The sequence below is a fragment of the Triturus cristatus genome, chromosome 10, assembly GCF_964204655.1.
Source record: "Triturus cristatus chromosome 10, aTriCri1.1, whole genome shotgun sequence".
In the NCBI taxonomy this organism is placed as follows: domain Eukaryota; kingdom Metazoa; phylum Chordata; class Amphibia; order Caudata; family Salamandridae; genus Triturus; species Triturus cristatus.
Genome location: NC_140593.1, coordinates 94,321,612 through 94,334,642, shown reverse-complemented (window position 1 = coordinate 94,334,642; position 13,031 = coordinate 94,321,612). Strand labels below are relative to the sequence as shown.

The 13,031-nt window shown below is 47.5% G+C and overlaps 1 protein-coding gene across 10 annotated transcripts in view; it reads left to right on the top strand.

Moving 5' to 3' along the window:
• The window catches only part of THRB (thyroid hormone receptor beta), a 600,087-nt gene that overhangs the window by 405,025 nt on the left and 182,031 nt on the right, over positions 1 to 13,031 (top strand). For 7 of the 10 annotated variants that reach the window (XM_085630519.1, XM_085630516.1, XM_085630520.1 and 4 more), the window contains exon 3: positions 11,726 to 11,852. The exons of 2 other annotated variants lie outside the window; for them this stretch is intronic. In XM_085630519.1, coding sequence (XP_085486645.1) covers positions 11,726 to 11,852 — 127 coding nt within the window. The remainder of the gene's footprint in view (positions 1 to 11,725; positions 11,853 to 13,031) is intronic. One more of the 10 variants, XM_085630525.1, reaches the window with a different exon arrangement.

Here is a 13,031-nt window from a genome sequence, read left to right as displayed (position 1 = left end):
GTCTTGGAATATAGCGGGCTTAAGGGGGAAAGCGTCAGAGGCTGACTGGGGTTCCTTTGTGGATTTACATGATGTTATTATCCTGCAGGAAAGTTGGTCAACCGACGCTATTTATCGGGCTGGCTACCTTAATTACTACAAACCAGCTAGTAAAGGACCGAAGGGTCGCCCTTCAGGAGGTCTAGTTATTTGGATTAGACAATCCTTAGCCATTACTATCACGGAACTCCCTACACTGAGTAATGACATCCTAGCGTTGAAATTAACCGGTAAAAATAACCAGGACATTTGTTTGTTCAACATATATGCTAGAGGGTTACCAGGTGGGAAGCCTGCGGGAGTGGTAGCTGAACTTGACTCCCTACTGAATAACATTAGTAGTGACAAATGTGTCATGGTGGCAGGTGATTTCAACTGTTGTTTTGAACCGTTTCCTAATCTTGATAGCGGGGGATATGGGGAAATTGATCAGATTTGGAATATTCCCCCTTTGTCTATTCCTCCAATTAAAAAAGTCACGGAGGCAGTTATGCAGTGGTTGGGTCTTTGCCTTGAATGGGATTTGCGTGCAGCGAATGGAAGGACCAAATCAGACCAGATGGGAAACGTTACATTTGATAATTTCCTAAACTCGAGCCGCATTGATTATTTTTTGTTAAAGATAGAGTTTTGGAAAATATTGGTGGACATGGAAATAGTCACTAGATCCGAGAGTGATCATAACCCCCTGGTTATAAAATTATCAGTGGATGAGGGTCTCCGCATGAATACTGCAACAAATATTGATACAGCAGATGCTGGTCTCACAAATGATTGCAGAAGGGTAAGATGGGCTGGGCTCCAAGACAATACTGCTATTATTAGCGGGATTGCCATGGAGGTCCTTGCGGCTACAAAACAGATGGTACCCATACTTGAAGCTGGAACCCCACTTGACCAAATCGGGACAATTCATGAGTCTCTTTTTAGTAAAATTAAGTCTTTTTTTATCAAACCCGTAAAAGGAGGAATTAATGGCCCAGTACAATCTAGGTCGAAATGGTATGATAAGACCTGTAGTATTGCCCACAGCTCTCTGTTAAGGGCTATTAAATCTAAATCATGCCCGGATATAAGAATAGCCAGGGTGAATTATAAGAAAGCATTAAAAGAGGCAAAAATCAAATGGGATGATCAGCGTTGGTTAGATTTATACCAGGCAAGTACCTCATCTAACCAACAAAAATTTTGGGAGGTTGTGAAATGGGGAGGGCCGGGGGAATTACATACTCCAGTAAACTACGTCCCTGCAGAGCAATGGGTCAAGCATTATGAGGCACAGTTCAGCCACACGGAACGGATCTCCCTTACTACCATTAGGGAAGATGCCAGTGTGCAGTCTGAGGTGTCCTCACTTGATCACATTGTTTTCACTGAAACTGAAGCTATTTCTGCTCTTAAACAAGTGCAGAATGGCAAAGCCCCCGGCATGGACTGCATCCCTGCGGACCTCTTCAAATACGATCAAACACACTGGGTCCCGTACATATTAGTCTTAGCAAATGCCATAGCTAGAGGGACCAGGATCCCAAACTCCTGGAAAGGGGCTGAGATTCTGCCAGTGCACAAAAAAGGGGATAGATCTGATGCGGGAAATTATCGCCCCATCAGCCTTATCGATGCCCTACAAAAAGTAATAGCCAGAATGCTGTTAGGGAAGATCCATTCGTGGATGTCAGAAGTAGATATTCTGTCTCCAATGCAGGCGGGTTTTAGAGCACACATTAGCACAGTTGATCAGATATTAAGATTTGTCATGATCTATTGGAAAACCGTGTTATTGAGAGACGGGAAGATCTTCGCTGCATTTGTGGACCTCAAATCAGCGTTTGATCTGGTCCCCAGAGGGAAGATGTGGGCAGCATTGAGAAGGATGGGGGTCCCTAGTGCACTATTAGAACTTACCATCAGGATGCATGAGGGTAACTTTGCAAGAGTCAGATGGGGTTGTCAGGGCCAGGTTACCGATTCCTTCCCCGTAACTCGCGGTGTGAGGCAGGGTTGTGTCCTGGCCCCCACCCTATTTGTACTCTTCATTAATCAGGTGGTTAAGTTCCTCTCAGACACCCCCACTGATGCTCCTTCACTGGGTGGGACCAAATTCCCTCTTTTAATTTTCGCAGATGATACTCTCATATTGGCCAAAACACAGAAGGGTTTACAGGTAGCAATAAATAAATTCATGGACTTTTGTAATATGAATGATCTTGAGATCAATATTAATAAAACCAAGTTCATGGTCCTGACTAAGAAAAAGCCACTGAGGGGCCATGTTTTAATGAATGGGTCTAGATTGGAGCAGGTTGATGTAATGACTTATCTTGGTGTTACCTTGGATTATAGGCTACAATGGAAAGATCAGGTAGCAGCACTCTGTTTGAAATTTGCCCGCCTGACTGGTTGTTTAGTAAAAGAACAGCGGTGTTCCCTGACTAAAAGAGTACTGCCCGCTCTTAAAATTTATAGTGCTAAAATCAGCTCAGCCATATTATATGGGGCCGATATTTGGGGATGTGTGGACCTGGTTGCCTTGGATAGGATACAGAATAAATTCCTTCGAAACCTAGTTAGTCTCCCCCCCTCAACACCAGTCCTTCCACTTTTGATGGACATGGGCATGCATACCATTAAACACCAGGCCCTCTATAGGATGGTGGCGTTATGGAGACGCATATGGTCCACCCCGGAGTTGGCCATGTTTGCCCGTGAATTACAGGATGTGAGAATGCAACAAGGGGCAGGTGACGTACCGTGGCTAAAGCTAATTAAGAACACTCTTACCGAAATGGGTCTTCCCTTGCTTTGGTCGGAGCCGGGTTCTCAAATATTCCCTACTAAGAATGAATTTAAACTTCTCTTTTGGTCTATGGTAAAAACGGAACTTGTGGCTCTTTCTGAGAAAATGAATCTGACAGGCCAGTTTTTGCTCCACAAAATAGTACCTAACAAAGAAGTATACTGGGATGTTATCCTTAAAACATTAGATAGGAAACTATACCATCAGTTCCGTGTAGGTACACTGCCTCTGAGGGCTTTTACTAATGGCTGGCAGAGGTTGGAGTCAAGTTTTTGTCCCTGTTGTACCGTTTGCAAAGAAACACTAGGTCATTTTTTATTTGTCTGCACTGCTTATTGTGAACCACGTAATAAGTGGCTGAAACCTATATGTTCTAGACTAAACACCCGAGTGAGTAGTGAAGCATTGTACATCTTGAGAACCAACACTTCTGAATGGCTAACCATAGGATTGGCCAAATTCCTTGGGTGGGCTTGGCTGATAAGGATTAAGTCAGTCAGCTCATAGTATCATGACCCAAATAACTGGTATATTGTGTTATCCCACTGTTTTTTTTTTTTTTTTTTTTGTCCCATGATTTTATTAGTATTGATGATCTGCTATTTTTTTATATATGCCCAAATGTTTATACAATTTTTTTTTGACGTCTTTATAAGTATGTTTAATTGAGATTTTTAACTAGTTTTGCCTTGCCTTCATTTTTCTTGTTTTGTTTCTTTTTGATTTGTTTGTTAGTATGTGTATTTAAATATTTATGATTTTATGACTTTGGCGCACTAATTGTATCTAATGTAATTTTGTGTATATGTGTGTCTTTTATGATGAAAAAATCGAAATAAAGACGTTAAAAACTGAAAACTGAAATTCTGCAAGGCGGCAAAAGCAACAGAGAAAAAAAGGAAAAATTAAAAAAATATAGTATATAACGAGAAAGGTGACCCTCTGGTCACCCTACTAAGATTAAGGAAGAAGGAGATGGACTGTTAAAGGACTGAGTATGGTAGGATAGCAACCATTTAATATCCGAGATTCCAAGGTGGAGCCTGGAGGGATTACAGGAAATGGTCTGTAAAAATGAGTTGGGTCGCCCAGCAATAAGGGATAAAAATACATTAAATTGCAGGTCGGTCTCATGGAGAGGCAGGAATAAGCTACAGCGTGGCACACGAACACATTGAGATGAGTAACAAAGGCACCGACCTGATCTCAAAGGAAAGGCACATACTCTAGATATTGTTTTATTGTCTCTTTGAATGTTATTTTTTGTTCTGAGCACTTCAGAGCACTCTGTCGTCATGGTGAGAGTGTGTTGGTGAGTGTGCGGAGAGAGAGCCGAGACTGGAAGTAAAGATTCAGAGGACAGGGGAATGGGAGAGGGCAGAGATGGGACATGCACCCTTGGGTGTAGGCCCGGACAGAAGAGCCAGGGAAACTGCAGGCCAGATGTGAAAGTTTATTTTCCCTGTTGCCCCCTTTCTGCCCAATCAGAACTCTTCAGACCATGGGAATGCTGAGAGTGGGGTATACGGGGTAGGAAGAATGAAAGTTGAGTTTGGATTTTACTCTGTTCGCCTCTTTTCTTCCAGTCAAGTAGCTTAGTCCGTATGTAGTCCTGTGGTTCTTGTACTGTGGCTCTAGCACTGGGGTTCCAGCACTGGGGTTCCAGCACTGTGGCTCTAGCACTGGGGTTCCAGCACTGGGGTTCCAGCACTGGGGTTCTAGGTCATGTAAGCCATGCCACACTGCAACAGGCCCAGCCAAAGCCTGGTCTCTTGTTTGGGTGACAGTCGTGCTGCACGCATGTGCTTATTGTGCTACACTTGTTACAAGGCCCTTCTGGGATGGTCCATCGTTCATGCGTGTCGGGTCAGCCCTAGCCTGCAGGAGACTTCTTCAGGAGAGGCAGACTGGGGGAGTGAACAGCGTTAACAGCACCACTGCACCCCATCCAGAGATCCTTAGGTGTCACAGTCTAGTACTTTGAGTAACCCATGGGAAGGGTGAAAGTTCAGAGTTCATGACCATGTTACCTGGTAGCTGGCAACCCGTTTGCATTCGATTCAATGGTGAATGGGTGTCAAGTAGGGCTGGACTGGCCGTAGCGGGCACCAGGTGTTTACCCGATGGGCTGGATGGGTGGGGGCCAGTTTTGTACCCGTGGGGGCCGGTTTTGTTACTGGGGGCCGGTTTTGCAGCAGTGCTGTAATAGCCCCTTGTAACAAAAGCGGGAGCGGTGCTTCTCACTAGCACCTCCCCACCCCACTCCCAGGGCCGGTCGAGCTGCAATCTGCCTGGGCTGGTTACTGCTCCCAGTCCAGCCGTGGTGTCAAGTCCCTTGAAGTCAATCACACCACGGACTCGGTTGTGCCATTGGTCCGAGTCCTACTCCCCTTTATGGGGAGGTCCCGAGCCGCTGTTGCAACTTGAGGGTAGGTTCCTCTCTCCATCCGAGTGTGGTATTGTTGACTCACTGCATCAAGAAGCCAAGCATGTCTCACCCCCTCTGCGAGTGAAGGACCCCATTTTCATTGTGCACTGGAAACTCTGGAGGTGGTGAAGGGTTTGCACCAGGGAGCAGAGCATAGCTTATTTTGTGGGCACCCTCTTCCAATCCCAGCTTGACAATGTCCATCCGCATTCTCTTTCTCCTTCGCGGAGTTTGATGCAAACTCCCACGAAAGGAACAGAAAGACGTGCGCCTCCCCAAATGATCGTGCATAGTCTGTCTCCCTGGAGCCCCCAGAAGACAGAGGGCACAAGTTTGCACCAATAGGCTCCGCTCCGAGTTGAGCCCTCCTCTCTGGTTGATCCCCAAGAGCATGGTTGTGGTGAAGCGTCCTCCAAACTGGAGCAGCCCCTGCATGTGTGCTCTCAGGTCCCCAGATCCTGGAGAGGCAGCCGTCTCAAGTGTGGTTCCAGGTTCTAGGTACCTCACAGGCACAGCTGGCTCCAGCGGTCACTTCTCTAGGATTCCGTTGCGTCAGCGTTCCTCTCTGGCTCTTCCCCAGTGTGGTAAGGTGGACTCCGTGATAGAATGGATTGATACTTCATCCCATCGACTGTAGAACTGGACCCTGAGTTGACCAGCCTGCCTCTCTTTACTTTACCAAGCCATGGATGAGTCCCAATGCTGCTCTCGCTCCTCAGTTCTGGCTCATGTCTGGATGCCTGGAGCGCCGAGCCGTAAGCCAGGGTAATGATGCGGCTGATTCAGAAGTTGCATCACCTCCAGGCTCTGCTGGTCACAGGCTCTGCTCTCGACACTGAGTGATCGGCCCACCCGGGCTTATATCCACCTAGAAGCAGTTCTCCCAGCCCATCTATGTCTTGTAAACCTGCTGGCACCAGTCCAGCTGTACCCTGCAGGCCTGGGACTGGACACATGTGAAGTACCATCTGTAGATGGAGGGACTAGGGTTGGTCCATTTCCAGGCCTTCCCGTTATAGTAGGCCTTCTCTGGGGGATTTTGACACGGGTCCGATTGTCAGCACCCAACCAAGTAGTATCTCATGGTACGGCAAGAGCCCTTGTATGTCTGTCCATTGAGAATTTTTGCATTTATGCTGTGGTGACATCTTTCTTATTCTCCACCACACCCAGGACTCATTACGGAGCTCCAGACAAGCTCGCGTGGGACGGGTCTGGTAGATGTCACATCATTAGAAGTCTATCTTGAAGTCTCAGAGCAGTAAGTACCAGGTACCCAAAAACATTCTTATATTTATCTCTGGAAACTCCTGAACTGAGGGAGCGTCATCTTCTCCGAAGGACAAGATTTGGTCCTCCCGTGTGCAAAAGAAGACAGACTATTTGGTGTTTCCTACAAGACAATGACATGATCTAGTGGCCTCTCAGGCCAACTCCGGCTCCAGCATGGTGTGCTATGGGCTACACGTGGGAAGAGCTTGAGGGCTTCTAAACCACATAGAGGCCGAGTAAACTTTCAAGCTCAATGTAGGCAAATTAGTCGGAGAGCAGAAACAGCCGATGGTGCGCTAACTCATTACCATCTCCAGTATGACCGTGAACCAGTGGCGCAACATTAGCCCCCATGGTGCTGAGGGGGGGCCGAGCTCCAGGGGGCCCCTTCCGGCACTATGCACAGGTGGTGGACCCCTGGCCTGAGAGCCCCTGACTGGGTCCCTGAGCTGGCTTGGGGGGTCCCCTCCATGTACTTTGCAGGGGGCCTTCTCAAGTTTCATTACGCCACTGCCGTGACTACTGGCCTCAGGGTGAAGGGGGCATGCTGGCAGAACTTCCTGCAGCTGAGGCCCAGGGCAGAACCACTGCCCTCTTGATTGATGGTTATAACTTATTTGACCATCCCCTGCAGAGCAAAATAGTCCTGGTCGCAGGCAAGTTTGTAGATGGTGTGAGCAGGGCTTAATTTGAGACGGTTGCAAGTATGGCCCACCAGCACTTATTCTTCCTCTTCAGACTTAGACCCACAGGAAGAAAGCGAAAAACCACACAACAGGGGAAGAAGGAAGAGAAAGACGGAAAAACGTGTCAAAGGGAAAGAGCAGGGACCGGCAAGAGGGAGATGATGTCTGATAGTGGACTAAAGAGGCATGAGGTGGAATCAAGACTACTAGCCTCTGGAGGCGACACGCCCACATACAATTGTTCTGCAAAACGTTGGGCCCTGTACCTTTTCTTTACCGGATTAAGCATTGGGTGAGAGCCTTACCACAGTGTTTCCCCAGTTGAGTAAGACTTTTCATTCTTTCAAGGTCAGTTTTTCATTCGCAAAGCCACTGCAAGATGGCCGCCCGCAGCTGTGCTTAGTTTCATTGTTCAAGGCATGTGCCCGCCGTGTTCAGTGAGCCGCATGTTTTCTTTCTCCTATCTTGCAGGTGCTCTTTAGTTTGTATTTTATTGCAGTTGTTTCAGAGGGTGAATGGAGGGATGAGTCAGTGAATGGATGCATGAGTGTAAAGATGAGTGGAAGAGGTCATGTATAATGATCTATTGAGTGCCCAAGCCCATCAATGGCACAAAATGCACTCGTAAGCCAGACCTGTTTGCATTGCCTGTGCTTGTCTAGGTCTCCATGGTCTCTTCTGCACTTGTACGATGTTCAGAAAAGCAGGTGCTTTGGAAGAAAGTGTTTGAACACGAGGTAACCTTCTGCTTCTCTCAAGCAGTGGCTCAAAAAGTGATGCAGCAAATCAAAGCCAAGCCTCCGCTTCATACATGGTGGCGACCTCCAGAGCAGGGCGAGGGCTGTCCAGGCCACGTCTGCATTGTCATGCTTTGTTTGCAAGTATCTTCTTTTTAGCTCGTTTACTGTTGGTGCTCTTTTCCCAGCTGTAACTACAGCGCCTCATTGTGCTGCACCCCATGGACATGCCCCGAGGATGTGGTTGGGAGTTACTTTCAGTTTGTGGTGTGCAGGCAGGTAAATGGCTGCTTGCATCTATGGCGCTCCTGATCCCCAGTTAAAGTCAACATTTGCTTTATTAAAGCATTTATTGGAGCTAATTGAATATTTAGCCACCTCTGTGTTTCAGGGCATCAGCTAAGATCAAAGCACAGAGGTACAGCCTCTCAGAACTCTCTATACCAGTCAGCGGATGCCCCAGCAGAGCGCTGAGAAACACTGACAATTCTGGGCACTTCCAGGAAAGCGAAGTGGTGTCTCCCAGGCCAGACACCACTGAAGACTGGCCGTGCGCGGTCTCCAGCCCCTCCGCTGTGCGTTCTCCGGTGCAGCTGATGGTCTGGCTCTCTCGGTGCAAGCACCGGCCACAGGATATCTTTGGTTGAGACCTCTTTCTGCGCGATGTGCCGGGGAGGATGGGCGCTCTGGATCCGCTTCCGTAGTTTTAGGACCTTGCATCTGATCTTCAACTCTCTGTCACGGGGAGCATGCCCCAATAGCCTTCCTCCGTCCATTGCAGGAGGAAAAGGGATCTGGTCAATGGCCAACTCCAAAAGAACCACAGAATGTGTGTTCACTAACTCCCTGGGGGAGTGGGTTCCACCAGTGCTGGGATCCATTCATGACCTTCAGGAAGCAAACACTTCTCCTCAACCCCTGGCCATCTCAGTGGTTTATGAGACGCCGTCTCACAAGAAGAAACCTGGCTACAAGCACAGGCCGGCCGAGAACCGCGCCTGATCACCATGCAGACGGATCCGCCATTGAGTGCAAAGGATGCCAGGGCAGAAGGAAGGATTCCTGGTCTTTGAAGAAGCGTCTATCGCTTGTATGAAGCAATGAGGTGTGACATCCGTGCCCCAATCCTGTGTGATCCAGGGATCAGAACAGCCCACGGCCCAAAGGCCCAAGCAAGGTAGATGGGCACAGTAAGAGCGGACCTAGGGGTGAAGGCTGTGCCGGCACAGTCCGACGCAACGCCGCACCGTGACCAGACTGAGGCATCCTTCCGAGACCTGGCCCCAGCGCACTGTGCAATGGGTGCTTTGTAGGGTGTAAACTGTGGCACAACTACATTGGAAAGTCCTTTGACAGAAGATGTCCCAGACCTCCATGCTCTGTAAAATCTAATCTCAAGGCTGGGTCGAACACTGTTTTTTATTCCCAGGAACAGTGACTGGTCTAATAGAAGAAGACAGTTTGGTCAACGGATTTATAGAGCGCTAGGGACAAGAGACCCAAACAAACATGGAGAACGGAAAGAGATGCCCCAGCGAGAGGTGCATGGGAAAACACCCCGCCCAAGTGCACTTCTCTGAATCTTGCATGAAGCTGGCCGAGTCAGCTTTTCTTGTTAGATGAGGTGCAAAACATTCAAAGACGTGCTTGATCTGAAAGAAAAAGGACGTCCCTCCAAATTTCGTTTTTTTTTTTAGATTTTCGATTTGTGACTTCTGGTTTCGTCTCCTGAGTTAGGCCAAAAAAAAGTTGAAAGTCCAAGATTTTATCCTCAACTCTTACAGAATATACATATTGATGGCTGTGTTCTGTAGTTTCAGGGTGTTGAGAAAGGCGCGTCAGTGGAGACACATGCGAACCCAGGCTCCTCCTGATATAAACGTAGGGACCTCTCGATATAATGAATGAATGAATGAATGCTGTGCAAGCCGCATTGCTTTGAGGCAGTAAATGTGTGGGTCCTCGTTACTCATCTACTGATATTAATAATTTACTTTTATGTAGCAGTTCAGTTACCTCTAAGCGCTGGTAATAACAGGTGTTACTATTAACTTATTTAATGGTCATCCATTTACTGACCTCAGATTGATAGAGAGCTGTATCGGCCCTGCTGCAATTCAAACCCGTTGACTGCAGATTATTGCCTACCAGTGGCAGCTCTTCGACTCACTAAGTCGTCCTGTTAAAACCTTTTTTTCCCCACTAATAAGTAGGGCTACCCCGTTTTGCCTAGTGAAAGGTGTTGGCCATGGTGGGAGGAGCTAAGGTGAAAGATTGCAACTCTCCTGGTGGCATTTCTTGTCCAATGGGAGTCTTCACTAAGGCTACTAGTGGGCGGTGCCTAATGTGTGCAGAGGAAAGCCTGGTGTTATTCAGGCGCCACCTTCTTGCAAGGAAGGTTCTGCACAGTGCTTAATTTGAGCTGGTGGTTTCCAGTGCCCGGCACTTAATTGTCAACACCAGAGCTTGTGACAGTGTGCCACAAGATGGCGCTGTCTGGCTAATTTATAGATGACCACAACAACAGTTAATTATTAATTCAATATACATTAAATATGACTATTACCTGCTGCCCAAGCCTTTCTTATAGCTTCAGGGTCCTGGAATAGTCTGAATTTTCTCACTTGTACAAGTGTGATGGTTAGTAATTGTGTTGTATACTCTCATTGGCAGCAGTAATCTAAGTTGCAAACTCTGGACAAGAGCCCAGGCACTTTTTTTTTTTTTAACAAATCAAGCACCAATTCTGCAGCTTTGTGAGGACACACAGTAAGACAATGTAGACCAGCTGCTAGGTCTACCACAGACCTGCTAGTTAGTGGGACCCCCATCAGTCCTCAGGGGAGAGCTCATTCTGGGTGAGCTGCCAAGAGTCCACTCATCCCTTTCTCTGGTCTTCTAGGGGGGACATGCATGTGCGATCCCTGACCTGTCTGGAATCACCGCTCAGGAGCCGAAGACCACTAAACACAAAATATGACTCCACATTATACCAATTACTATCGCCTTATAGCCCGCTGTAGCGGGCAATACTGGCTATTGAAGGACCGCTCCAGCGTTAAAGGCCCGAGCTGAAGGCGAGGGCCTTTAACAAGGGAGCGGGACTAATAGCCGGTATAGCCCAGCTACAAAGGGCTATAAGGCTATTAGAACATTCTGCCACTAGACGGCAGAATGTTCTAACAAATAAAACAATGGCCTCTTGAAGCCCGAGGGGGTTTAAATCCCCTCGGGCTCTGAGAGGCCTTTGTTAAAAAAACATTTGAATGTTGCTTTGTGGGCCTTACCGGGCCGTAGAAGCATGGAGCACTCCATTGTCTTCAATAGAGTGCACCACATTTCAGTTTTCTAATATGTGCTTAAGCTTGCGAATGGCTAAATAGGATGGGTTTTTAGCCACGGTGAACCCATAACTGTTTGTAATGTCGTGTATAGTTTTCTCCTCAAAAAGGTGTTTAAAAGGAAAGCAATTTAAGAATCCAATTCACTAATCATTGCTGTTTACTGTTCCATAAGTGCTCATTCATCAAAGGTGTATATTCACTACTACGCTGTGCACATGTGGTGGCTGTTTCCGGTGATGGTGGTGGTGGCAATCCTAATGCCCTTTGCTTTCTTGACGTCACATGTGCCCCTACCTGGGAGCCAGGTACATGTGACTACTCAAGCACTCCCATGCACCTGTCAATGTAAATTGCCTATCTGTGCCCTTTAGACATAGAAAGGGGGTTCTTGTTGTGATGCGTATTTGTTTAATTTTCCATAGAGTAGTGGTTTGCGGACAGGTGGACTGGACTCTTGTTCTCGCAGCCCTATCCCAGGCTGCGGCAGGAAGAAACTGAAGACCGCTGGGGCTCTACCAGACCGGCTACTTACCGATACAGTCCAATCAGGTGAGATCCAGCTTACCTTTGTTCATTGAGGGGCCATCACATGGAGCCACCGTTAGTGAATCAACCTTCACTCCTTGGACTTGGATGAGAAGGTACATTTGGTACCCAGGGAGGGTGCTGGTTCACCGGTAGCGCACACGGCTGGAGCTTGTCCCGGTAGCATCCTTTTTAGGGAAAGACTGAAGCGCATGGTGTAGGTGCCTAGATGTCACCATGTTGGCCAAAGTAAACGATAGGGCCCTTGACTTCGAAGAGAATGGTCGTAGGGGTCTTCTGTGCTCTGAACACCTAATGTTCTTCAGGTTCCATTTGTATTTATTCATTTATTGATAGAAAGACAATGATATGACAGATGTACTTGCCTACTTTCTATCACATCTCATTAATTCTTTTGGCATATTTAAATATTGCTTGATTTTTTTTCTGCATCTTTCCTCTCTACAGAGGAAATGTTGCTTCATGCCCTGGGCATTCATTGAGCAGTTGACACTTTGCTGGTATTTCAGCCTCCTTGTGTCAATGGGACAATACTGTTCTGTAACACACCTTTACATAAAAGGAATCTCCTGAGGTGGGTCCAAGGGTCTATTTGTAGCTGTTAGTCAGCAGGAAAGGAAGTAAAGGGGCCCCCTCCACCATATGCAAGCTGGCGAGAGTTCGCATGTCTGTGGCCTATGCTGTGTGCCTGAGACCACTGCCAGTCAGAGTCATGGGCACATCCTTCAAGGGCAAAGGTTTGTGCTGGGTAATGGCACAGGGGGGCTCTCTTTAGAATTTCGGCCTGGTGTCATTAAACAACATGAATCTGCTGTAATTCACTTTGTCGCCGGCTGGCACTGGTTCTCCAAAGCATATGAGGACCACTTTGGTGCACGTACAAACTCAGTACGGACCAGGGCGCGGATGAAGGTGAACACCACTCTGGTGCGAGTACGTATACAGTAAGGACCAAGTACAGATACGGTAACGTCCGGGGCGAATGAAAAGGTGAAAAACACTCTGGTGTGCATACGGATCAAGTGAGGGCTGGGACTAGAAAGAAGACGAAGACCACTTTGGTGCAAGTACAGATCCTGTAAGGATCAGGGCAAGGAAGAAGATGAAGATCACTATTGTGTGAGTACACTTGATGCGGGTACCGGTCCAGTAAGGATCAGAGCGTGAAAGATGCAAGTACCG